Here is a 27,934-nt window from a genome sequence, read left to right on the forward strand (position 1 = left end):
ATTCGTGGCCTAGGCATGGCAATAACAATCTTGTCAAAAACAAGTATCTTATGCATTTTTATCCATAAAAAATCGTTTGTTTTAACATCAAACGTGACTTTGTAATTCATTGCTATATTTTGTCAATTCACACTCTATGTTAAAAATCGATTTTGTCGAAAATCTTCATCACGCGCATGATGTATTGGGAGTTTTTAAAAGCACTCTGAGAAATTAAAATACATTGCTAACAAAATAAGATATGATATGTGGAACATAAGAATCAAATCCACACACTGTTAAAGTGTGTTGATCTTCTATGTCTCCGATAGATACATGAGAACAGGCCAAATTACAGACAATCAATTTGGCATCAGGACTGTTTGATGATTGTCGATAGAATTGAAATGTTTGTGCCGGATGTGGAGTTCCTAAAGTACCAAAAGAATCTGTGTAAATGATGAAAACATTACATTTCTTTTTATTTTTAATTGCGTACTTGAAGGGCAGAGAAGCATCAGCAATAACGTCACTCGTTGGACCTCTGAATTCCCTTATTTTATCAGCTACCACATCGATATCATCATCGGGTCTGATGGGCAAAGCTGCTGCTCTGTTGTTCGAGAAAACTATTGCATGGTAATTTTCTTCTGTTCTTATTGTCAGTGACAGCATAAATGCTGCAACGTCCAGTATTTGTAAAGCTGGAGATCCCACAACGGTAACACTTTTTTCTATCGATCTACCAATGTCCAATGCCACCAAAAATCTTTTCTTTGTAGGTTTGATATTATCGAAACATAAACACAATCCCTCTTTCAGTGCAGAGCAAATCTGTACGTTTACTGGCCATTGCAGTGATTTTGATCTGTTTTCACCTTTTTTATACTGATTGATTGCTAGTATGTAGGTGAATGGATGTACATTTTCTTTTGTTATTAGTTCCTTGTTCATCAGTTTGTCAAGTGCTAAGTATTCTTCAAAGGATGACCTCACCTCTGACGCGCCTTTTTCAAAGATTTTCAGCTTAGACATTTTCCCTTAATTTCGAATCAATGCAAGAATTGGCATGTGTCTCGCAAGAGCTAACCAAACTTCTCTATCGTTTAAAAAGCAGGTTTGAATCTGTTCCCTTACTAATCTATGTTCCAAGATAAGCCTCTTTACTTGAGCGACATCCTTTGTACGTTTGGCGGTCTCTATCGAAGAAAGTAGATCGCATACTTTTTTTCACAGTTGACGTCTGATCAGAATCCCGTTTTCTTTCATTCTTCATAAACGGGATAGAATCTGCATATTCTCTTCCTTTCATTGCAAGAATAACGAGATACTTCAAGTCTGGATCTTCCTCATCCTTGACTTTGAGATGTGCTAGGCGCATAACAGCTTTGTGTCGCCATCCATGTCTTTGGGGATATTTTGTTATGTGAAGTGCCAAACGTTTTAACTTGGTTTCTGAAGTTCCATAATTATGATACCAGTCACAGATTGCTTTCCGATGTGCTCTGCCCCAACCATTAGACAATAAAAACGAAACCATAATTTCTGCAAAAATGTGGGCCGTTTTCTTGTTACATACATACATTGAAACATAATATAGAACGGCTAGGAAGTAATATTTCTAGGTAGAAAAGTGATTCCGATAAATATTTTACGGGGTCACTTTTCTTCGTTAAACTGGAAAAGCATTGCAAATAAATGGATAAAGGTATCAACAGAAAAATATTTTATTAGGAAATGTACAAAATGTATAGAAATACGTTTAATTTTTAAAGTTGATAAAGATTCAGTTGAATACAACACGTTAACTACCATAACTACATGTGTCAAATAATAATTAACATTCAAGAATTTCTGGACATGTTTAATATATTTTATACGATATATGTACAGGTTTTTGTATTTTGTATCACATAGGCTTGTTGAAATGCCATATTTTATTTACACAAAAGTTCAGAGTATTGCATTATTTTAACATATATATATAATCATGTTCAACAAATACCAATAGAAAAACCCTATTACATCAATATAATAATAGAAAATGGCGATAAGATATGCCGTAAATATCAATATATGCTAAAGATATCCCAACCCAGAACGAGAAACATATTTTATCTTAAGTAATCTTAAGTATCTTAACTTATATCCATCATTTTTTTTACAGTAATGACAAATTAAGTATAACATGCACTCAATTTTGATAAGAGAAGCGAGATAAGGACAGACGCAATTAATATTTCTTTAGTACATGTGCTGAAAAGCAATATTTAAAGGAAAATCTAATATGACAGTAAATAGTTTTCTCGGTAAAAAGTAAAACCAACTGTTGAAAACAAAAAACAGTGACTGTCACAGAATGGTAACCAGTAATTTTCACATGAAACAAATTTTAACAAAAGAATAACTTTAATCATACCGGCTTTTTAAAGCATTGATTAAATATCTTATTAAACAATATCAAATTGCGTTGAAATAGAGTTTCACACAACATTGGAAAAGGGATCAGGAAACAGGCTACATGTATGCTTGTTTTCTCTTAACTTGAAAACATTGATATAAATGACATACGCGTAAACACTATAAGCAGCATAGATTATAAACAATATGCCGGTAATACATGTTATAGCAATTATTGAATACCGGTATTACATGTGATTTTCCTTCACTTTTGTTCCAAGTAAAATACGAAAATTTTCCAAGTAAAATAAGGAAATGAATAGAAAATTAACTTAACACTAATGTAACCTAAGCATATAATTGTCTGAGGGTAGATAAATTAAAACATTTTCTTACTAAAGTTTTCATTCATGTTTCTTTTCCAGAAAATGAAAATTAACTTTTAAAAAAAGAAGGTGTTAAACCATATGGAATTCGTTGTAAACTTAAGCACGAAGATGTTAACACTTAAATGGAAATTTAAAAAAATATCAATTAAATCAAACTGATGTTTATACTGTATACAGGGATAATTACACCTCCAATTTAGCGCCTTTTTTATTTCAATTCTTTATTTGCTCAAAACCAGATCACTGGTACATTTATATATATATACAAACAACAATTACAGTCAAGGGTCAAGAAATCGACAAGTATATAAAGAAGAAGGATGAGATAATCATATATCTAGTGACATATGAAACACATTTTCTTAATTTCGGTCAATGTGTCCACGTGCCAAAGCCATTGTAGTAAACAATTTTTAATTCCGAATTACTAAAAGTCAATATTTACATTTACCCACACTACCTAGATGTTTTTTTTCACGTTTTAAATGTTGTTTAAAGTTTGAAATGGAATACATCTAAAATTAACTGGTAATACCACTCCCAAAATGAAAATATTTAACTTGTAATGTTTGATTTTTGAAAAATTGAAAAAAAACTCGATTCACCCAAAAAATAAACCAGTAAATCATTATTTTTATTCCTTATGGATTTATTCCCATATTGGCTATTCTTAAAGTACCTGACGACCCAATGGAAATAATAAAAAACTAAATATCGAATCATTGCAGAAAGTTAGTTATTACTTGAAGTTTTTTTTTGTATATGTTGCTTAAAAAGTAAAAAAAAAAAAAAGAAAAAAGAAAGACAGAAAATAAGAAACTACAAAATTACAACAGTTTTAAATAAACATCGATAATGTACTACATGTAATATTAATATGATTATAATTTTTGCTTACTTTATAAAGGATATGAATTTAAAGCTCGATCTATGTATCTAAGCGTTATGTCATCAATTGCCGGGTTTTTATAACCTCCGTGTTATACCGTATAAGTTGAAATTTTAGTTAGACGCAAATTTAGCGATTTTTACCTAAATTCTGGTATTTTAATTTTAACGAGAAGTAATTTTAGCGATTCTAAAATGCTAAAAAAGAGGCTATTAGAAATAATACGCAATTAATTTTCAGCGATAACCAATTTTAGCGATGTCAGCACCCTCGCTAATAATGCCAAAATTAAATCCTCGCTAAAAATTCTACTTATACGGTATAAGTCTGAGAATGCACACAACAATTCTAATAATTAATCATTATTTAAGCTGATAAATATTTGTAAATAGTACATGTTGTTAAATTTCAGATTTTTGTTATTTCAAAATATTTCTTCAAAATTGTTTATTGGGATTAGTTCATTTTTGTCTCAATACCTTGGGTATTTATCAACCATTAACATATACCCTTAATTGTGCTAAAAATGAGTAATTTGGAATGTTTTTCCCCCTAAATGTATACAAACTAATGACTATATACTTTTTTTAAACAAACAAACATTTATCATTTACAGATCATATAAAAAAGATATGTAAGTAGTCAAATAAAATCTACATTTCCGCAAAATAATCGGTATATCTGTCCGTCTCTCTCTCTCTCTCTCTCTCTCTCTCTCTCTCTCTCTCTCTCTCTCTCTCTCTCTCTCTCTCTCTCTCTCAATATCTCTATACTGACCCTTTTCTTCAATATCATACCCGTTTCATGCTATAACGGTTTTTGAAAGAAAAAAAATTCCCATATAAATGGGGATAAAACATACACAAACATAAATGGCAATTGATCCTGATTATATTTGACTTCATGACTACATAATGAAAAAAAAGTATAAATAATTCTCACTGCCCATCTCCTGTGCCCTAATACCATCATACAAAGGAAAATATTGCGTGTTGAAAATGTCTCATACTATTGCTTAGAGATCATTTTCTGAACAAGATTTATTTGCAGTTAAATAAAAAGCTGATAAAAATTTACACGACTGATAGACAAAACGTCCTGCAGATCTGCAGAAAGATGACTTCGCTTAATATAAAATAATTCTTTATATTTTTTATATGTAATGAAACCTTTGTTATCTCTTCTATCAAGACTGATTTATCGAATGACATATTTACGGTGATCACGTAAAAACAATACATGATCAAAACAGAGTATTCTTCGAAAACTTAACTAGTTGATCTCGTTAAGGTCAAGAAATAGCTTCCCTGATAGTCTCCTATAAGTAGGAAGTATTTCGGATTTTTCAGCGTCAAAATTTTGCATTTGAACCATTTTTTTTTTACATTATTTTTATAATACTGATCACAAGAATATACGACTTTTTTATGCTGACATGTACTTCTGTTTATTTTATCATCATTATTCTATCATTTTAAATAATATGGCGAGATATTCATTTCTTCTATATTAATGAAAATGAAAGCAGTTTTTGTAATTTGAACCATTGTGATGGTGGAAAGACCTTAAAGTGTACACATTCAGTTTGTTACTCTGATAAAATAGTATAAAAAACATGTTTTTGTACATTATAAAAAATTAAATTCAAGATTTACAAGATTATGTGGCATAAAATAAAAAAAAAATGAATATATTAATATCTGATATGAACTATCAAATTTATCAAATTTTCCCCTACTAAAGGTTCTTTATGTAGACTATTTTCCTGGTTGAGAATGTTAATTTATCATGTTTCTTTAGTTACACTAAATTTGGGTTGCCCCTTGCATTTTCTGTGTCTCTTAAAAAAGGGCATGTGCTGTTTAGCCCTTTATGTTCAAAAATGGCATCATCTCCCAACTTCCAATCATCCTTCTCACAACCACATTGAAAACAAATTGTTGTGGAATCATAATCTATGAAAATAAAAGAAAAAATGTTCTACTTTTATTTCTTATAAAAAACTTTACTTGATAAAAACAAATAAGCATGTTCAATTTTAGGTGCCCATATGATAATGCCTAAGAAGAACAACTACCTGCATAGAAAAAGCCGGCAATTGCTAAGTTTTCAACTATTTTCTGTGGTGAGAACCCAGAAAAGGAGAGCAGCTGATACTTTTGCTTGTATATTCAAGGAATGCAGGTTTTTCTTCTTCAGGTTCTTTAGGAGTAAATCTCTTATCGTGGGTACTTGGAATGTATGGAGTATCTAATTTTGCAGAAGAATTTTTTTCAAATGGAGGAAATTTTTGTTTTTGTTAAAGCTTTATATTTGCATATCCACTGCTCTCTCCCACTATGAACATGCAGCCGGCAACTGCGATCATAGGACTATACACGATTCTTTTTCACAAGTTTTACAGAGTTATCGCGCTTTTTCACACGGCGGCGTTGTCGTCGGCCGCCATTACGGTGCTGATAATGTGATAAGAGTGACAGTAAGCACTACGAATAAATGGGTGACAAATACATTGTTTTCTTTGTTTTCCAAAGTCGGACATGCTGAGATACGACTGGAAAAGTATGTTATTATAATAAATAAATTTAACGACACGATATTCATATGTGTTTTTTTTAATCAAGTTTTCAATTTCATTTTATTGGTTAACCGCCCGAAGGTATCCGAAACCTTTTTATTTGAAGTTTAGTATATAATTTTATACACCATGTGCTGGTTTACTAATTAAAAACAATTATCAATAACAAATAAATTGAGACAAAATTAAAAAATAATAATTTTGTGTTTACCATTTTTTATTAAAAAATATGTCAGTCGAGAAAATCTAGACGACCGTCGTGTTATTTATCCAATTTTACCTTACGGATATTAATTTATTTAATACTCTATAATATTCTTAAAAAATAGATACTTTCTATTGTTCTTTTTCTGATTTCAATTACAATCCCCATTGGCCTATAATACAATCATGTATAGTAACAGCCCGCTTGCCGAGAAAATCATTTTACGCCCCCCCCCCCCCTTTTTTTTTAACATGACTTAGTTTCATGTATAACATTTATAACATTTGAGTAGGAAAAATTTATACAAAATCCTCATTTTACTTTAGAGTGTGCTGTAATATTAAACACGATTATCGTTTTTATGAAATGATTGGTTGTGTGAAATCATTTAGGAAAGAAAAAAACTTTAAAAAATGGAAAGTTAAGCGTTGCGTGAGCATTAAACTGACTTGCATGCTGAGATATACACATGTATAAGTAACTTAATACTTCAACCGCGTTTCACACAAAGTCCTGTACACATGAAGCTGTATATAAAATTAAACTGCACTGAAAAAGAAAGAAAAACGGATAAAATTGGAGTAAAAATTAGTTCTGGATTTATCGTTATACCGGTATAAATTAGGCGTCGGGAGGAATTTAACCGGAAATAGATGAGGAAATCAAGGCAGGGGAGCGTGATTCTTTAAATAAATCAATGACCCGCTTGATTAACCTGTAATAATATTGAAACCATGCACATCCCTAAGAAATTTAGTCAAAAATATTCACAATGACAGATGTAGATGTGTTGGGCCTTGAATAGATTGTGTCGTCATTTATAAATTTTGTTTAACGCCCATGGCACGCAGAAGTTTTCGTAAATGTGAAAAAAACGAGAAGGGGTAAGTCAACTCGATCGCCCCTCTCTAAAAACATCCTAGATAATCATTTGCCAATATCCCACGAGGACCCACGGATAATGAATAATTTAACACGTACAGCTTATAACTTGAACTAGAAAAATAATCATCGCAGAAATGAAAACAGGAATTACAAAAAGTTCCAGTCGTACATTTTTTCGTATTTGTATGCTCATATTTATTTTCCAAAATGGCTTTACTACGCACCTGTAATAATTTTAATTAATCGAGACTATCCCCGTCTCCCCCCTCAAACTGTGTAAGATATAATATTCTTATATAAGTTTTTACCTTTTAATCTTGCTACATGTAAAATTTATTTCAATTTAAAGAAAATCCAGCTTAATATTTATTAAACCGCAGAAATACGGATGAAATAACCAACTCTGCTAAAACAAATGAATAACAATCAATCGATCATTATTTATTTTAAAACATATAATTACACGAACAAAAGAAGAAAAAAAATAAGACAAAATTAAAGAATGAATCATTTAACTTTTACTTCATATGAACGCGTGTTTGTATAAGTATTACGCCAAAAGATTGATGAATAACGGAGAAAAGTTACTGCATTGAGTATGACCGAATTATGACGTTATCAGCACCTTCATGGCGTCAAGTCACGTGATCCAAACATGGCGGCGCCCATAAATAAGGTCAGAGAATAGTGTATAGACGCAACTGCTTCTGTTATGAGTGCAATTTGCTCTATCTCACTCGTGTAGAACAAGTTCTACTACACTTGGATAACGTGTTGAGAAGTATATATATGAAGTGTTTCATAAAAGCACTAAAAATAAGTTTTTAATAATATTTTTTGGAAAAAAAGGAATTCAGAACAATTTAAAATTGCTGTTTGATATCTTTAAAAATTTAATTTTGGTAAATGTATTTAATTGTAATATAAAACTTTTTAAAAATTGAATGGAACTACATATTTTTATTTTTTCGTATCATGCATATTTGTACAAAGAACAATAACTCTTCACACTTGGGTAATAACATTCAGAAAGAGATCTAGATGTATATCTTTTTCAAGAAAAAAAAAATAAGAAAAAATACCAAAAAAAAAAAAACAGAAAAGCATACTGGAGTAATAATCATTATAAACGCATTCTCATTTTTATCATAGTGTTAAATAACTTATTTTTGTCAGATGATTTCAATAACGTTGATCGATGACGTCACGACTGCATCAAAACAAAAATTAAGAGAATGTTATGACGGCGCTGCTTGTATCCAGATAACTTTGTTTGAGAGGGAAATACTTTATAAATTGTGATTTATTAGAGAAAAGGAGTATTGATCAGGTGTACTGATTTTAAAGCCGTATGGTTTTCTTTACTGAAGACAGAAGAAGCTGCGTCCTTATGTAAGTCAGGATTTCCTCTGATATTCTTGAAAACATCAAAGAATGCAAATATAAGTAATAAACAACGATTATTTAGTGAACATGGCGTTATGAATAGCAATAGCTCTGCTGGCATATTTTCCATGATGCGCTAGCGCGCATCATGGAATATGCCAGCAGAGCAATTGCTATTCATAACGCCATGTTCACTAAATAATGTTGTTTATTTCTTAAATATTCAAATCAATTTAAAAAATATTAACGAAAAAATACATCGAGAAATATCAGATGAAATGTTCCTTTCAATGGCAGTCGATATGCTTAGTTTAAATTCAACTATATCCTGGGAGTTGAGAACAACTTCCATAAAACTGCATATTATTTCAGTGGATACAGACTTACGTTGTTGTCCTGTTTTTGAAAAATAACCGGCGTGGAGTGGGTCATGGAAAGTATTCAATTCTTGATTTAAATCTTAAATTATTTCATAATTTTCATTTTAAGTCACTAAATTTATTAAAAATGCTGCAGCTGTTTTTAAATGAAAATCACACTAGCCAAGTTTTGATTTTCATGATTGTGTAAACAAATAACAAAATAAATACATTTTTTTCTTTTTTTTATTTATGTAGAGTTTCAATAATACGTAAATAACAAAAGAAAAAGGGTAAGGGATATATTGATACCCTCTTGCGTCAGCATGGTGTCCATGATTTCAAAAGAAGGAAAACATCTGGCTCAATTACTAGGTTTTTAAAGGTCCCTGTACTTATTATTTTTTTTTTATTACTTTTTTCTTGATTATACAAATAGCTCTTCTTGAAAGTGGCAGTGTTCGTCATTCGAACAAACCCATATTGCTTTGGTAGCTAAACACAGTTTCGTATAAAATCCAGGGTGCTTTTCCCAGAGAGAAGCATGCTGGGTAGGGATTTTCCTGCTATTTATAGGAGTCTAGATGAAAACTGCATCTTTTTTGTTTTTATTCGCATAAAGTAGAATCTTATCTTAATATTTAAAAAAAAAATGTGCATTCATTTTTAGAAAAAAAAAATTGTGAGACTTTTTCATAGGGGGAAATAACTCCCCAAACATCCGGTTTTCACATGTGCAGAATTGCATGAGTCAATTAGCAGGTAATGTAGCTCTTTCAAGAGGTGGAGAATGTACCCTGAAAGAACACTAAAAGAAAACCTTAGGACTTGTTCTGTGAAATGCATACAACTTATTTTGTCTTATTTTTTTCTGTTTTTGTTGAGCAGGGGGGTTACAAATGGATAGGTGCACTGAAAATGGTTGCATAAACAACCCAATATCCCCCATATTTCAGGTGTCAACTACCCCTTAGTAGTCATTTATGGATGTATTATAGTTGGATATTTACAAAATTCACAATTTTATCTTTCCATTGATATGCAGAAGTCTACGAGGGACGTTCAATAAATAATGTCATTAGCTCAATGACATACAACATAGTAGTCATATGACATAAAGCTTTACTTTCTCTCATTATTGAATCTTTATTGAATTAATTTAACAGTTTATGTGACCACTTTTCATCACATAGTTTTATCGTGAGAAGCTGGGAAACAAGGGCTATTCGAGACACTGCATTATAAATGAATGGTAAAGAATCATTAAACTAGAGTGAAAATAAAAGCTACATTAAAGCTGCTGTAAAACTTGTTAAAAATCCCAAAGAAATATACACTGAAATATGTGATATTTACAGCAACCGATGCCTGTTTTATAGACAAATAAGCAGGTTGATTTCAATGATAAAAAATTATATAATGGGCATCAAAAATGGGTACCCTCCTTGCCAACAAAAATTATAATAACTTACGTACTGTATGTTAAATTTCAACAAATAATATTTGATGTTGTATGATTGACTTTAAGACACATAGCAAATTTGATAGACATCATATCGGGAGTAGTTTACACTGTTTTTAAGAAACGTTTGACAGTAATTAAGCTTGGTACTCTAAGGTCACCCTGTATTTTGAAAAATGAGTGAAAACGACAGCGTGTACAAAAGTCTTAACAATTATTTTAAAATATCAGTAATTGTAGTAATCCACGTTTCTTTTATATTCAAACAGATATTGGAACATGAATCTATTGCTTAAAACCATTGAAACAAAATTAAACATAAGATGTACTTGATAGAAACGGCGATGGTCTGTCAAGAGCAAAGGTTTGCAAGAGCACAAAGACAGATTTATATGCAATTTTCTTAAATATTAGTGGTATTGTTGTTCAAATTCGTATTCGGGGAGACAGTTTAATATCTGGAGGTGTCTAGAAAGTACGGAAGCGTATTACTGCCACTTGAAAAAAAAATATTGTAAGTCGTACGTACGACATAATAAGTCGTACGTACGACATAGTAAGTCGTACGTACGACATAATAAGTCGTACGAACGAGATACTAAGTCGTACGTACGACATACTAAGTCGTACGTACGACATAATAAGTCGTACGAACGACATAATAAGTCGTACAAACGACATACTAAGTCGTACGTACGACATAATATTAAGTCGTACGAACGACATAATAAGTCGTACGTACGACATAATAAGTCGTACGAACGAGATAATAAGTCGTACGTACGAGATACTAAGTCGTACAAACGAGATACTATGTCGTACGTACGACATAGTAAGTCGTACGTACGACATAATAAGTCGTACAAACGAGATACTAAGTCGTACGTACGACATAATAAGTCGTACGTACGAGATACTAAGTCGTACGAACGAGATACTATGTCGTACGTACGAGATACTATGTCGTACATACGAGATACTATGTCGTACATACGAGATACTATGTCGTACGTACGACATAATAAGTCGTACGTACGAGATAATAAGTCGTACGTACGACATAATAAGTCGTACGTACGACATAATAAGTGGACGAACGAGATACTAAGTCGTACGTACGACATACTAAGTCGTACGAACGAGATAATATGTCGTACGTACGAGATACTCAGAACGTAGCTGCAGCTTTATGGTTTTGTATTTTAGTCTTTGATCATATATTAAATGCAAATAATAGGCAATCTACGGCGCAAGATTTGAACGCACTTTTGGGAAGAATTTTCACACTTTCCAGCATTGGTCTATCCCTAATTCTAAACACATTTTTTAACCAATATGTTTATTTTATCAACCTTCTAGCTCTTTATATTCGTTTCTACAGGCGATTAACTCGCTTGATTTGAATTGTCTGTTGGATTGCAGAAAATTCAAATCAAGCAAGTTTATCACCTCTGCCCGATTCGAACTTGGGATTTTACATTGTTTATTTCATATTTATCTGCAAAACTGTTTATTACAATTCATAAATTATAGACTAGGAAGGATAAAGATGTTATTCAATATGATATATTTATTCTACCCGTGACCCTGCATATTTTCAAAGCCTTATTAATTTCGGGTTTAAAATGGTATGATCAAGAGTAAATGGCTATTTAGGATATAGTCTAGAAAGTCTGAAAGAGTGTTTAAATGTAGAGAGAAATTATAAATTACTTTTATAACAAGTTGCGAGTGGTATAATGTCTTTGGCACGTCAGTTAGTCCGTCAGTCCTTTTTTTTTTATTTCTTTCTTTTTTTATAAGCATAATTATTCTTAAACAGCTGCATAAAATTTCATGAAAAATTGTAGATAATTAGGACACAATGTATATATATGCATATTCCTAAAACAGGCACGTGGCAATATTATTGTTTAAAATTTGCACTGAAAGGCCGGTTGCCCCTTCCCCCACTTTGTGATACAGTAAAGTGAAATAAGGGTAATGTACATGTAGTATTATATGCGGGAAAATTGTACTGAAAGAAGTTGGAACTTTAAAAAGACCCCCCCCCCTCCCCAAAATAATGTTTTCTTGTTAGGGCAATTTTTTACTTGTCAACTTTTTCAGGTAAGTTTTTTTTATCTGGCTGCCCCCTTTCCCCTTTCAAAAACGATGCTATGTCACTGCAAGAAATCTTAATTTCTTTATTTTTCTGGGTGAGCACTTTGTATGCGCAACCCTGCTTAAGAGGGCGAGGGGGGGGGGGGGTCGTGGCCATTTTAGACAATATTGCTCTCCTTTAGAAGAAGAGCTCCATATGAAAATGATCAAATTTAACAGCTGAAATAAATCAATTTTTTTCTGATCATATTATAGTTTACGGCTTATTTATTTGATAAAGAAACATTTCATGTATACAATGTATAATTATATTAATTTTAGGGTGGCAACTTTGCTTAAAGTCATTTAAAATCTAAATAGCATGCTTTCTGTTACGGCCCCGGGTCTTCAAGCTGATCATATACGTTAAACCTGTTAGAAAAATGTTATCTTCGCTTAATAGATAAATAATCTTCTTAAAATCAAATCTAGAAGATATTCTGTCCTTCACATCATGATCATTTACTACTTCTGCGATTTCATTTTAATTTATTCGTTTGGAAACTTTTCCGAGATTAAATGTATTAGATTATTCACGCATTTATTGTTTTTGTTTGTTTGTTGTTTTTTTGTTGTTGTTGTTGTTTTTTAGGGGTGGGGTGGATCAACCGCATGTCATTCATGTTTTGTGTTTTTTTCTTTTTTTTTGGGGGGGGGGGGGGGCGTTTGTGTGTGACTCCTTCATCGTGAGGAAGAATGAATAATTCTTGTCCTCAAACAATGAATGCTTACACTGTGGGATAATTTTTAGAGAATAATATTTCTGGTCTACATTCTCATAAATATCGTTTATCTCTAAAGAAAAATAAATCATTTATAGAGGAAAATGAAGTGAAATATACAAGTCTGTTTTTATAGAAGTAAACGTGTGCCACCAGGTGATTCGAACCAGGCCACAGTAAAAATGTTGAATGTCAGTCTCAAAACATCCGAGCTTTTCTAATTAAAAGGACATTAAACATAAATATAAACCATATATATAATTAAAGAAATATTTTTCATTTTCGGGATTTTTGTACTTTTCACCCACATCGGTACCCCCTGAAAAGCTTAATAAATTTATAATATTCTTTCGATAAAAACGTATCAAATTATCAGATTCTTTGAGGGGTGGAGGGGGGCTGCTTTGGATAGGACTTCTTTGTCAAAGTGTAAAATTGACTTTTTTTAAACTGTTAAATAGATTGAAGTTACATATGTATATGATATTTAGGTTGTTCCGTTTTAGTAATCAAAAGCACAACTACTGGCACGCCCGTCTATTCCAGTCTACGCGAAAGTTTAAAATTTTTACAGGACAAAATGTCTGGTAAAAATAAAATTTTTACCAGACCAAACAATTTCTTACCAGACCGACTTTTTTTTCACTTTAAATCCATTACATCATTATGATACTGAGATTGAGAGGGTGGGTGGGATGGGATTAATTCTCACTGTGAAATTTAACCTTAAATAAATTCAGAGTAAAATACACAAGTTAAATATTTATAATTTTCCTTTGTAAAAGGTATCTATTTATACAACTGCATGCAATTTTTTCTTCATATTTGACTTACACAACATACACTGTATCAAAGATTTTCTTAAATTTAATATGCTCTTTCAATGCATATTTATTTTTCCTGAAACAATTCATTATGGTTACTCAAGTTCAATGGTCATTTGAAAATAATTTCCAACCGAATCCTAACCGAATTTACGTATGAGCTATCTAAATATTTCCCCAACCAAATCTACGTATGAGCTATCTAAAGATTTCTAAGTGATGTAATCCTTGACAGAGGAAATTCGAATTAGAATAAAAACGATCATGACAGGGTTGTAATACATAAAAATTAATCAGGTATTACTGCTGAATTGGTCAAATAAAGGATATTTGTGGGGAATTTGACCATGTTTACCTCCTAATTTAGATTTATTTGGCCTTATTTTCTATCGGACATTTGGTCCTGTATACTGAAATTTTTTACCGACCCGACCTAAATTTTACCGGTAAAAACCGACGGTCCGGTGACTTTCGCATAGATTGCTATTCATGATATTATTAAGAAAACCGTATAACTACATATTATATCGTACATAAGTAACATAAACACATGGCTACAAGGGGTTTATGTTATCTCGTTCGTACGACTTAGTATCTCGTACGTACGACTTAGTATCTCGTTCGTACGACTTAGTATCTCGTACGTACGACTTAGTATCTCGTTCGTACGACTTATTATGTCGTACGTACGACATAGTATCTCGTTCGTACGACTTAGTATCTCGTACGTACGACTTATTATGTCGTACGTACGACTTATTATGTCGTACGTACGACATAGTATCTCGTTCGTACGACTTAGTATCTCGTACGTATGACTTATTATGTCGTACGTACGACTTATTATGTCGTACGTACGACATAGTATCTCGTTCGTACGACTTATTATGTCGTACGTACGACTTATTATGTCGTACGTACGACTTAGTATCTCGTTCGTACGACTTAGTATTTCGTTCGTACGACTTATTATGTCGTACGTACGACTTAGTATGTCGTACGTACGACATAGTATCTCGTTCGTACGATTTATGTCGTACGTACGACTTATTATGTCGTACGTTCGACTTATTATGTCGTACGTACGACTTATAATGTCGTACGTACGACTTAGTATCTCGTTCGTACGGCTTATTATGTCGTACGTACGACTTAGTATGTCGTACGTACGACATAGTATCTCGTTCGTACGACTTAGTATGTCGTACGTACGACTTATTATGTCGTACGTACGACTTAGTATGTCGTACGTACGACATAGTATCTCGTTCGTACGACTTAGTATCTCGTACGTACGACTTACTATGTCGTACGTACGACTTATTATGTCGTACGTACGACTTACAATATTTTTTTTTTCAAGTGGCAGCAATACGCTTTCGTAAGAAAGCAGTTCTTTTGCAAAGAAATCGAAAAGTTTATCAGAAATTGGATCCAGAATCAGGAATCCACTAGTTGAATTTCTTCATGACAGCGTTCAAACCTGCATGCCCTAAAGAGTAAAGGGGTTTTCGGGATAAACAGAAAGTTAATGTTTTTTCACATAAACAATATTTGCCAGATCTTTGACCTTTTGACTTGTTTCTATTTCCAAAGTTGAAAAAAACACCTTCCAGAACGAAAAAAACAAGTCTCGGAAATCATTGGATCTGCCATTTTGCAGTATACTAAGGGTCATACCCAAAAATGAGTTCTAAAAACAATCAGAAATTGGATAAAAAATGTTACGGACATGTGTTTGAATTAAAAGAGATTAATAAGTAAAATCATGAAGACTAAATCATTGAAAAGCGTCCTTTGCTTCTTTCTGAGACCCAATGACATTATTTATTGAACACCCCTCGTATGTAACAAGCCTCCATTTTTTTTATAGGGGCCAGTTTTGCTTGTCCCTCACCAAGTAACGTCCTGATAACGTCATACATAAAACTGTGTTTTGCACCCTTAAGGAGTAGCATTTGATGACATTTTCCACATTTATTTGCCTGTAAGTTCATAGAAAATTGCTTTATTTGTTGTAATTTATGTAGTAAACCATACAATATAATCTCAGGTTGACACTGTGGAAGGCATAATGCCTATTAGATACATGTTCCATAGAATTTATACATATGATAAGGATTCAGGGGCTAAAGTTGTTATTTTACATTATGACGCAACTGCATTGTGACATCAAAGTGTGACGTCATGTCAAAAATTGAAGCTTCGCAAGGTCATGACCTTCAATTTAATTGATCGCAAATGAGAATATGTACAGTGTATCTTCTGTATAATTATACATGTGTCAAAAACCTAATGAGTATCTAGTTAGGGTGACACCGTGCATATTTTTGAGGCAATCTTCTGATTTAGGACAGTGACTATTTCCAATTTATCTTTCCATTGATATGCAGAAGTCTATGTAACAAGCCTCCATTTTTTTATAGGGGCCAGTTTTGCTTGTCCCTCACCAAGTAACGTCCTGATAACGTCATACATAAAACTGTGTTTTGCACCCTTTTACAAAAAGGAATTTTATAAAACAAGCTTGACTGGAACTGATTTAATAAATTTATTGGTAGGGACGAAACATAAAAAAACTTAAGGATGGAAAACGACTTCTATAACATAAAAGCGGAATTGACAGTTCAAAAAGCTTTTTGCATAAGTGATACAAATATGATATTAGATTTTCTTTGTATTTATCTGTTGTTACGAGAAGGGGATACATTTCTTTTCTTGATTGATTAAATGATGGATATGGCAAATATACTGAATTGAGGCCTTAAATTGCGATGAAAAAGAACGCAGTGTTTCTTAGATAAATGCCATTTGGCCACGTTTATTTAGAGACACATCCGTCTCTTAATAAAAAGTCCAAGAAAAACGATAAAGTACAAATATAAATCGTACATGTATTTTTTTTTTTACATATATAGAGAACGCATCACATTACTTGAGAAAATTGTATCATCTACATTGTATTCCAATAGTAAATTAAAATAAACGTTCAAATGAAAAAAAAATGTGAAAAAGTTCGTTTACATAAATTCTACGAAAAGCTAGAATTGAAAGAGGTAGAAATACTCTTATGAAATTTATCATTTTGAAAGAATCAACTTTACATAATATTGTAGATTCTTAATATGAAATCAAAACATATTTGGCACTGAACGTACCTTTGGAATCAATCTCTTTGTGTGGATGCCTTTCCTTGTTACTAGAACTTTATCTTTTCTTCTTTGTTCCTTTGTTTCTTATAAATAACAAACCCTAAAACTGCTACAATAAATAGTATAACGGCTACTGTAGTTCCTAGTGCAAAACCTAAAGTAATTGCAGGACATCCGAATCCTGAGCAACCTTCAGTGCTGAAATATGTTATAGATAAATGCACATAAATAATACGCTAATTTATTGGAACATAAAGTTCACATGCTATGGATTATCAAAATGGCTATTGGAAAGTCCTGTAAGATCATCATACCTTGCAAGAGTCTTTGAAGTAGATTTGCTGGAAAGGGTTTTGATATACCCAGTTTGATAGGAACTGCCTTTCTTCAATTCGAAACATTCTCTATCTGGAATTAATTCTGGAATTAATATTTGAAAATACGTTTTTGGTTTTGTTCGCATAAGATCTACGTGTAAAGAAATCATTTTTGTAGAGATAAATGCATCTTAATACTTCTTAGTTTCAGAAAGCAATTTGCCCAGTACTCAAGGGGACATAGAAAGCAACGAAGACGTCTTCACAACTGATAACTTACATTTGAAAAGGTCAGTGGAGTTGTACTTAAATGGACATGACCGACAATTTCCTTTGTTGTGCTCCTGTACCATTTTTCCTCCAAAGTTGAATTCAGGGCATTTCCAGCCTAAATTATGTTGTAAAATAAAAAAAAATCAAATAGATTTTTTTTTGTGTGTTTTATTTTCATTCATTTTGTTCAATTATTCAAGAGTAGCCTATGAGGGGCAATATTTATAGCATTTGCTCTAGTGTCACGAAGTAAAAAGTTGATCCTTATGTCGCAGTTTGAACCTCATTGTAGAACGTGGAGATCAGTCCTTCGGATGAGACCTTATAAACTGAGGTCCCGTGTCGCAGTAGATAGCGGTACAAAAAGTCGTTCAATGCTTAATTGCTTAATTACTCTCAACCGGCCAATGGTAGCGCCTCCATGTGAGTGAAAAATTGTCGGGAGGGTCGTTAAACAAAATACAAAGAACAAACATTTATTCAAAATACAACATTTGTAATTAAGAATGTAACTACGATAAAAAAAGGAAGGAGATGCATCCAATAAATGTTATGATTTACAAAGACAATTGTCAAGACCTTGATATGATAACTCGTACAACACTTACATTACAAAATAAAATATATATATATCTAAGAAATATCCATCATTTGATATTTGTACCTTTTGTCTACGGTATATATCTTTTTTTTATAATATATGCTTTTAGTGTACTTCTGTTTTCAATCATATATCAGACAGGATTTAATGTTATTAACAGTCTGTTAAAGAAATGTAATACATGTATTTCTAAAAACAATTCAAATGATGCCGGAGGAGTGATTGACTTTCGACAATTCATGTTTATTGTACTTCTGTTTACCTATAATTGTAGTTCTAATTGCACACACTTCAACAGATCCATTTTGCCATGCATTGGGTATGCAATGATACACGAACAATTCAGGATTGGTACAGTTCTGTTTGTGTGAGAAACAATTGAACATCCTTTCTCTTTGAAGCCAGGCATCCTGATTAGCTGGACAATGGTTTACTGTTTTAACTGTGTTCAATGACGCAGGGCAACTTCTCTGTTTTGCAAAAAGAAAAAGATATGATACACAGAATTTAATACACAAATTTTCAAGAACCCGAATGAAATTTTCATTGGAAGAGAGAAAGAAAGAGGATTAAATATAGGAAATGCATTATGATTACTTTGAGTTTCATCTTTTTTTTTTGCATATAGTTTTTTTTTCTATACGAAGTTACCTCTCCTGATGTTGAGATGTTCAGGAGAGATACGTGGATAAGAAGACTGATGATCTTTGCTCTCAATATTGGGAAGTAATCCATGATTACCGTAGTTGCAAATATCTCTGAAATTGCAATCACAACTTACAGTAAAATTTGAAACTTGTCATTCATCCTCATTTACATTATAAATCTTGATAAGATCAAATAATGTTTATTAATAACAAATGTACATTCCTCATAATTTTAATCTATAAATTTATATAGTTACTTATTCTCAATTAAATTTCTTTCACATCTTGCTTCATTACGTTATACATGTATACTGCTTAACTGTCTTTGCTCTCTGATATTTATTTTTATCACCAATGAGTAGTAATCTAATTTAAAAGCAAACATTTTGCAACATATAATCCATCAAGTCTTTAACTGCGACATACGTAAGATTCTATACTTTACAAATATTTCAATCTTAAAGTATTTTTCAATATAACATTATTTATTTGATCATACAATGTATTTGAAAGTTAATTTATTTTACAAGGATTATCTGATAATAATTTGAATCTAGTAAATATCGATTAACTTCTGCAAGCATTGGATAAAATGGATAGATATAATCGTTACTTTTTATAATGAATACCAATCTAGCAAGTTAAAGTTTCTTTATATGCAAGTGCACAACCTGTATATAATGCTTAAACATGAATTGCTATTTCAGTTATGAGGATATCTAAATTTGTTATTTGGTATAAAATAGAATAATCAAATTATAATCACATAAAACTTCCGGTAAGACTTTATTATCATATTTCTAACTGATTGGGTGCTTTATTTTAACAATGAAAACATTAGTTGCATGTTGAGTAGAGCTTTATGTTTGTGGTAAAATGCTTCTTCTATACAGCATACATCAAATTCGCTCAGATCTATGTATTGCGTTTTACTTTTAATCTGATCACTCTTAGGACTAGGGCTTTTGCAACAAGCATTAGAAAATTGAAGCATTTATTGCCAGTATTTCAAATTCATTAAACTGACGATATAAAATCAAAACATAACATTCTTTTGTAAAATAAAAAAAAAGTTTTCATAGCAAATAGCAACAGTCAAAACAATGTAACCAATAAACATTTTGAAGTAGAAAATAAATGCTTTCATATTTAGATTCAAGAGGATTGTAGTCTTACTTGTTTTGCCCGAATTCTTTTGATAAGATTATTAATTGCCTTGCATACCCAAATCAAATACACGTCCAAATGTATTGAAACGTTCTATCTGGGAAAACCATTGCAAACCGAAAGCAGAAGTCGCAAATGTACATGAGCAACTCTGAGGCAAATAGTTAAAAAAATATAACTGAAAATATGTTTTTACAGTGCTCCTATCCTATCCTTTCGTGAATACACAATCCTATTCTGTGAATTCAATCCGTTTCTGTCCTGCTCTCATTCTGTACCCAGTGTTGTCGTTCCTTTCTGTTCTCACAGGCTTGGTGTAAAATGCGGAGGATGCAGTCTCCAAAAAGTTACATTATCCAAACAATTTTTAAAATATAATTCCTTTGAAGTTGACTAAATAAAACTCAATTATATCCCCCAAGTTTATTTTGTGGTGATTATTTGACAATATCTGATGACATTTGTTTATAAATTCCACAAAATCAGACACAAAGTAACAGTAACAGTGAAAAAATGATAATGGCCATTACATTTCAACGAGGAAAACAGCTCTGCTTATTATTTAATTCTTGAAGATAACAGAGACTAAATGAAACAGAATAGCAACAAAATCAAAACAAAACGAGACCTAAAGTGACCTTTAAATCATATTTTAAAAAAATGAGTGGCAATCAGCTTGTGCTTTTGATTAAAATTTTTGTTATGCTGTAAAGCAGATACTACATGTAAGTGAATTGAAACTTCTGTCTGATTTATGGTTCATGCTACTATAAGTATAGCAAAGAGTTAACTGCTAAGGGTTAGATCACCTATACTTCTAGGGAAAACTAAAAAAAACATATACATTAGTGTAAAGCACATTTTTGCTAAATTTCACATTCAGCTGATATTTTATTGTGTCTTTTCCTGTGTACACATACCCAAGGTTTTGCAGATTTTATAGCAATGTGAGATATGCTTTCTGATTGGTGATAATCTGCAGACAGTGATCTGCGATGTGTAATGGAAGACATTATTATACGCAGTAAAATTTTTAGGACATATCTAAATTTAGTAATTTATTCTGACAGGCATTTTTTTTATCAGTTATGGAAAGCTCTACAAGCAACCCAGTTTAATTCAGTTTCTAAAATGATTGAAAGATGAAACAGGGAATTGTATTAAAATTGACATAAGAGGCTGCACCCCTTGCACTATCTGACCCTCAATTTTGAAGATTCCATCCACCACATTTTACAGCAAGCCCGCTCCAACATCACCTCTGTCAATGTTGGTTGAACAAATTCTAAACGGTGGAAATATGAAGATTAAAAAGAAATTAATCATTGTAATTATCGATGAAGATGATAAATCATCATTTATTTTTTAATCTTTAATTCCTCAAAACGACATATTTTCAAAGTTTTAAGGGAACTATTTTGCGGAGTAAAAATTAAAATTTTAATTAAAAAATACTTTTAAGGTGTAATGAATTAAAATAAATATTTTTTTCTGATAAGAAATATGAATAAAAACAATTATTAATACAACTTTTAATCTTTTACATTTTATCTAAGAATCTTGTAAAACAAAGGTTTGACAGAGGTGTATGTGCAAGCGTAGCAACACGAAACATTAAAATGATAATGTTCATTCTTTTTGCATTTGAATGAATTTGACAAAATAAAAGAAAAAAATATTACCATGACATAACATTTTGGAATAACTATGCCTTTTTATGGTGAAAAAAACGCGATTGACATCCATTAATTCTTGATATCCCGTATTATTTAATTGCAAGTAACAAGTTCAAAAGGAAAAGAAAAAGATAGTTACCAAACAAAAAATTGCACTGATATAAGGAACAAATAAATAAAATGACTAAATAAATTATAGCTGGTTTTCAGACAAAAATAAAAATAAAAAATATTATCAACCTTTATTGGTCAAACTTTTACACATTAAGAACGATCAAGAGACTTTCCATCATTTTGTTTTTTAATTTATAAACAAAAAAGGTGATTGAAATTACAAAAGAAGGGAGAAATTCTTTAAAAACGTTAAAATTAACCAGACTTAAAAATTTATTTGTAGAACAAATTTTATGCTTTTTATCAGACGAACAATGTTAAAAACCTTTCCTCGGGAAGGTACGCTGAATAAATGTTCCCACTGAAAACACAATTTCTCTATACATTTTGAATACCTGTAATGGCAATTGTAGAATTTGTAGATATGTTTTTCATGTAAAATATAAGCAAAATATAACACCGCCATTCCTAACCTGCAGAGAAACATGAGAAATGACATGATATAGATCTAACTACCCCTACATGTACATTAGATTTTATACATACCTTTTAGATCTACAAAAGGAGGCAAGTGAAGGCCATGAACTGAGATAATAAAAAAATGAAATTTAGTCTTATAATATCTTGAATTTTATTTTTTAATGGTTCAACAATATTCAATTGAATTGTTTCGATACAAAATTGTTTTATATTCATTTTTCAAAGTTATTATTGTTTTAAGGTCCATGATCAGTTCATTTGTTTGCGTGCATTTATTATACATGTAAAACCATGCAACATTCTTAACATGTTGCTGAATAAAAATAAAGTTGTTCAAAATGATGAAATTTCTTATTTCTATTCAGTTTGTTTTCAGTTTATGGTCAATTAAATGTACTAGTGTATTTCACTAACCATATTTTTCTGGGTGAGAATTAAATCAAATTATATAAAACTAAAAAATAAAAAATTAAACTTAATAGTCATTATTCATAGTCCGATATATTTTACAGCAATAAATTGTGTAGTGAGCAAACACATTTTGTTTGGATCTAACAACACACATGTACAGAATAGCCACAGATGCAGTATTTCAAACTTATTTTCATTAAATCTTGTTTTTGACCTTGGAATTTAATCTTGACTTATTCAGGGTATGAATAAGGAAAAGAATCCTCGACCAAGTTCACAATATAAATTCAGGGTAATTTCTTCCTGCAAAATATGTTTATGTAAATATATTTAACTCGAACAATAGTGTTCCTGTCTGAAGCAAATTCATCGAAATGAAAAATATAATCAATGTGAAATATTTTCTTTCTTTATTCATTAACATGGCGTTATGAATAGCATTTGCTTTTCTCTTCATGGAAAATATGAGAGCAGTTGTTCTTCATAATGCCATGTACACTGAATAATCGTTGTTTATTACTATATTTGCATTCTTTGATTTTTTTAAAGAATATCAGAGGAAATCCACTTACATGAGGATTTCAGTAATGAAAAACATACGGCTTTAAAATCAGCACCTGATCAATGATCCTTTACCTAATAAATCACAAACAATTTATAAAGTATTCCCCTCAAACAGTTATCTGGATACAAGCAGCGCCGTCATCACATTCTCTTAATTTTTGTTTTGATGCAGTTGTGGCCTCATCAACGTTATTGAAACCCTCTGACAAAAATCAATAATTTAACACTGTGATGAAAAATGAAGATGCTTTTATAAAGATTATTATTCCAGAATGCTTTTCTATGATTTTTTTTTTAGCTGTTCATATTTATTTTTGATAGCTGAAATCATTCTTGAAGTAGAAAATTTCCTCTTTCTGAGTGTTATTACCCAAGTGTGAAGAGTTATCTTTCTTTGTACAAATATATATGATATGAAAAAATAAAAATATGGCAGTTATCTACAATTTTAAAAAGTTTTATTATACAATTAAATACAATGACCAAAATTGAATTTTTTAAGATATAAATCAGCAATTTTAAATATTCTGAATTTCTTTTTTTTTAAAAGAATATTATTAAAAACTTATTTTTATTCCTTTTATGAAACATTTCATATATATACTTCTCAGCACGATATATCATTGTAGTAGAATTTGTTCTACACGAAAGTGATAGAGCAATTGCAATCATATCAGAAGCAATTGCGTCTATAGTCCTATAAACGCAGTTGATGACTATATGTTCATAGTGGGAGAGAGCAGTGGATATGCAAATATAACATATTAGTTTAGCGATATCAAAAAGTGTTGATATAACATAGCCCAGTCACTACACAGTATAAATCAATTATTATACAGGATAAACCTTAAAAAAATTCAAAATAAAGGACAACATAGAGTAACAACCGAATCTGGCCCATTATTTGATGTAAAAAAATCATAAAAGTGGTAGAATTTTGATAGTTTTTTTGTTAAAAACTTTAATTGATGATTGTTTTAAAAGCAACACTTATTTGGATTTAGAGTCTACATGGAAGTCACAATACTTTGCAGAAGTAGGACATTTTCACGAATTTCCTCAATTCTGGTGGAAGTCCATCATATTTTAGATACTTTTTTTCTTTGGAAAACAGAGAGAACAAGCTTGTCTATCTGTGATTTTTACATATAAACTACATTTATACTTTTGTTACTAGAAAATGAATACATAAATGTGGTAGATAAGTAAGCTTGTGGTCTATTTTTTTTACGAAACGAAGTGTGCTGTAAAATCGATGAAACTTTGATTTTAAATGAGAAAACATACTGAAAGGAAAAAGAAGCGCAGGATAGCATAATGTTCAAAAAAATTTTGACCACATGACCGAAAATTACGAAAATTGGTCAGAAGAGAAATTTAGTAACTGTGCACCAAAATCACTATTCAGAATTACTCAACCGTAAAATTTATGACGTCACGTAGGGAAAACGCTAAAAGGCCCAATACACGTGCAATTTGATAAGGACGAGTTTGTCAACAAATCTTGTTGCATTATTTGATGCATATTAGGTATGCACATCGTTTTCAATATTTTTTCAATATTTGGAGACTAAATTTCTTGCAATCTTGGCACAGTTTATGGAAGTTCAATGGGGCCTTGTTTTCGAATTGCCTAATTAATGAAAAGGCAACAACGGTTTACTAAGAAGTTTCATGTAAATTCTCCACCATAAAACTTGTTACTCGATGTCAGAGAAGGTCTGTAATAGATTTCAATCAACAGTGACGATGACGTTAATGCGAAACAGAGCCATGTTATGTGCGGGTTATTCGTCCTGCCATCTCTTAAATCGCCATCTTACTACCACTAAAACAGTCATTTATACAGTAGACGATTATAATCATTACATTCATACGAAATTTAAAAGAAAACAATTTCGCAATTTGTTTTTTTTAACCAGTCAACTTACTGTTGAATTCCTCTCACAAGCGCAAGCGCACGCCGTTCAACTTATTTTTTGCGCGATTAACCATGCCAAATATAGCCAGGGTTTGAAAGATAAAACTCTGATGAAAGTCCATGCGAAGGAGAAATAAGGCTCTGACAGATGCACGGGAGAGACATTGAAGATATTGAGAGTTTTCGATTTTCACTTTTGGGGGGTATCGTCATTTGAGCTTCAATAATTCATGAATTATTAGAGAAAATGACATGGGAATGTGGTTATATCTCTTTGAAAGATGATTTTAAAAGTTAGATAGGAAAACTAAAACATATTTAACAAAAAAACAAATTTATTTCACTTCAAAAGTTTAACATTCGTTTCTTTTTCCTTTCAGTATACGAAAACTGACATATTCTCTGAGATCACTGTGACCTCAATGTATTCCAAAATTGAGAACCAATACTCATTTTGTTGCAAGAAAGACTGTAGGATTTTATTAATGAACTGTCGCATCATTCTAAAAGACACATATGATTAGGAGCCAAAAAGAGGTCTTTCACTATCTTGCCATTTGTCAGTGCATGACATCAGTCAAACTTTTACGTACATAAACTAATTGCTTATAATATAAATACATTAATTTTTATAAGTTTGTGGTGGTTGCAGGGATTGTGCATTTTTGTATGTTTATTATTTTTACTAACGTACATTCTGCAATGTTTACATTCTATTTTAAAATTTGGTCATTAGAGCAGATGTTTATGTCCCATATATAGTGCTAGCTACATGTAGATCTACATCCTTGGCGTTTGTTTTAGGTTAATTTGTCTTTGGAAAGGTAAGAGTTTTGTTTACCAATTTCTTTATGTTGGGAAATCTCAAGATATTTTCAGACAAATCATCCACGTTTTAACAGCTTTATTTACTGCAAATACATACAAATCTTTATTATTATTCTAAACAGAAGTGCCTCTGATAGTTGACAATATTTTAAGATATGTATATACTGATGATTCGTGAATTTTACAAAAGATGGTATCAAGGGAGTAGGACTTTGACCAAATATCAGATGCCCCAACAACATGTGACCCATTATCGTGTCCTGCACGTCCGCCTATTACGCTTTTGAGTAGCTCTGATCTCTTATATGAAAATCGTCTTTAACAGAGGCTTGAAATCTAATGAGACATTCACAGAATTTTTGTTGTAGAGTGTCATTGTCACCTCCTATTTTACTCTTTGATCAGACATATATTTTCTACTTCCCATAGCAAAACATTGACACTATCAAGGATATCCATCTTTTATTCGTATCTTCTCTTTTACCACTGAATAAAATTTGATGATACTTTCTAAGATCTTTATTACATAAATGCATAATAGTACAAGTGTATTTCCATTTTTCTCCTTCAAATGAGCGTTTTTGAATGCTAAGGCTTTTGTTCTAATGTAAAAAAAAAATACTTCATGCGGAAATGGTTTTGAGCACCTATGATATTTCCCTATCCTATATTCATACTTCACTTTATATTCAAACTTGAAAAATAGGAGAATCAAAATGGCCTACGGAATATTAATTTTGCTATCAATACTCTGGATTTCCGTAGTCAAAAGTCAGATAGGACCCTGTATAGATGCTTCGTGAGTATTATTCTCTGATAAATTGAGACTGGTACATAATTCATCTTAAATCAAGCACTGATTCGAGAAAAAAAAAAGATTTTTTGCGCTCAAAGCTTTTTGAGTGATAAATGAATGAAATGTTTGACTACTAAATGTATTAAAGCATTTTAAAAGCACTTGTCAATTTGGAATACATGTATGTAATACATGCGCAAGTGATAAATAATTTAAATATTATTTATACTTGTATGTGTTAAAATAATAATCGATTGATGATTTATATCATGCTGCAGAACTGAAGCGTTAAGGTTTTTTTATATTAGCCTCTGACCATACAGTTCTGCAACCACATATTAATTATAACTTATTTATTTTTCTAATCAATTGTTGCAAGGAAGATTGGAGATAACGAACAGTATTCAAGATGAAAAGTCCACAAAACAACACAAGATAGGAGCAGAGCAAACAAAGTCCTAAAACATATCAGAAATGGGATCAGGTGCCAGCATCTTTCATCATCAATTATAGATACTGTATAAAATCTTTTTACTGTTATTATAATATAATGAAAAACTTACATATCTAACAAATGACAACTTAAACAGCAAAGAAGATTTTGAGTGGTAAGAAATATGAAATAGAATTCGCATTCATCAACAAAGAAATTATGGTGTAAGTATTTTTCTGTGGAAAATGGCATACACATGAAAATATTTCCTGCAGAACAATTTAAATCGTTCTTTCCATTTCCGCATATTGATGCTAATTCATTGAGCCTAATT

The 27,934-nt window shown here is 31.4% G+C and overlaps 2 protein-coding genes and 1 long non-coding RNA gene across 4 annotated transcripts; all 3 read right to left on the reverse strand.

Annotated features, from left to right (window-relative positions):
• Window positions 1-213: 213 nt before the first annotated feature.
• LOC134259604 (RNA-binding protein RO60-like) lies at window positions 214-1,014 on the reverse strand. The gene has a single exon (XM_062742205.1). The coding sequence runs from the start codon at window positions 1,012-1,014 to the stop codon at window positions 214-216; it is 801 nt and encodes a 266-aa protein (XP_062598189.1).
• Window positions 1,015-5,381: 4,367 nt separating this feature from the next.
• LOC134259600 (uncharacterized) lies at window positions 5,382-9,183 on the reverse strand. The gene is made up of 3 exons (XR_009990386.1): window positions 9,099-9,183; window positions 5,735-5,907; window positions 5,382-5,612 (listed from the first exon to the last, which is right to left on the reverse strand). It is a non-coding gene; the product is annotated as an uncharacterized LOC134259600 (long non-coding RNA).
• An 8,191-nt stretch (window positions 9,184-17,374) lies between these two features.
• LOC134259602 (uncharacterized) lies at window positions 17,375-20,667 on the reverse strand. 2 transcript variants are annotated; one of them, XM_062742203.1, is made up of 6 exons: window positions 20,574-20,667; window positions 19,215-19,321; window positions 18,826-19,033; window positions 17,970-18,077; window positions 17,687-17,780; window positions 17,375-17,570 (listed from the first exon to the last, which is right to left on the reverse strand). In XM_062742203.1, the coding sequence occupies exons 2-6, from the start codon at window positions 19,296-19,298 to the stop codon at window positions 17,420-17,422; spliced, it is 645 nt and encodes a 214-aa protein (XP_062598187.1). In that variant the 5' UTR covers window positions 19,299-19,321; window positions 20,574-20,667; the 3' UTR covers window positions 17,375-17,419. The 2 variants fall into 2 exon arrangements, with proteins under 2 accessions (XP_062598187.1, XP_062598186.1); XM_062742202.1 differs by having other exon boundaries at window positions 20,387-20,667.
• Between the last annotated feature and the right edge of the window lie 7,267 nt (window positions 20,668-27,934).

The sequence above is a fragment of the Saccostrea cucullata genome, unplaced genomic scaffold, assembly GCF_032062105.1.
Source record: "Saccostrea cucullata isolate Sc308-1 unplaced genomic scaffold, CSIRO_AGI_Scuc_v1 ctg3425, whole genome shotgun sequence".
Classification (NCBI taxonomy): domain Eukaryota; kingdom Metazoa; phylum Mollusca; class Bivalvia; order Ostreida; family Ostreidae; genus Saccostrea; species Saccostrea cuccullata.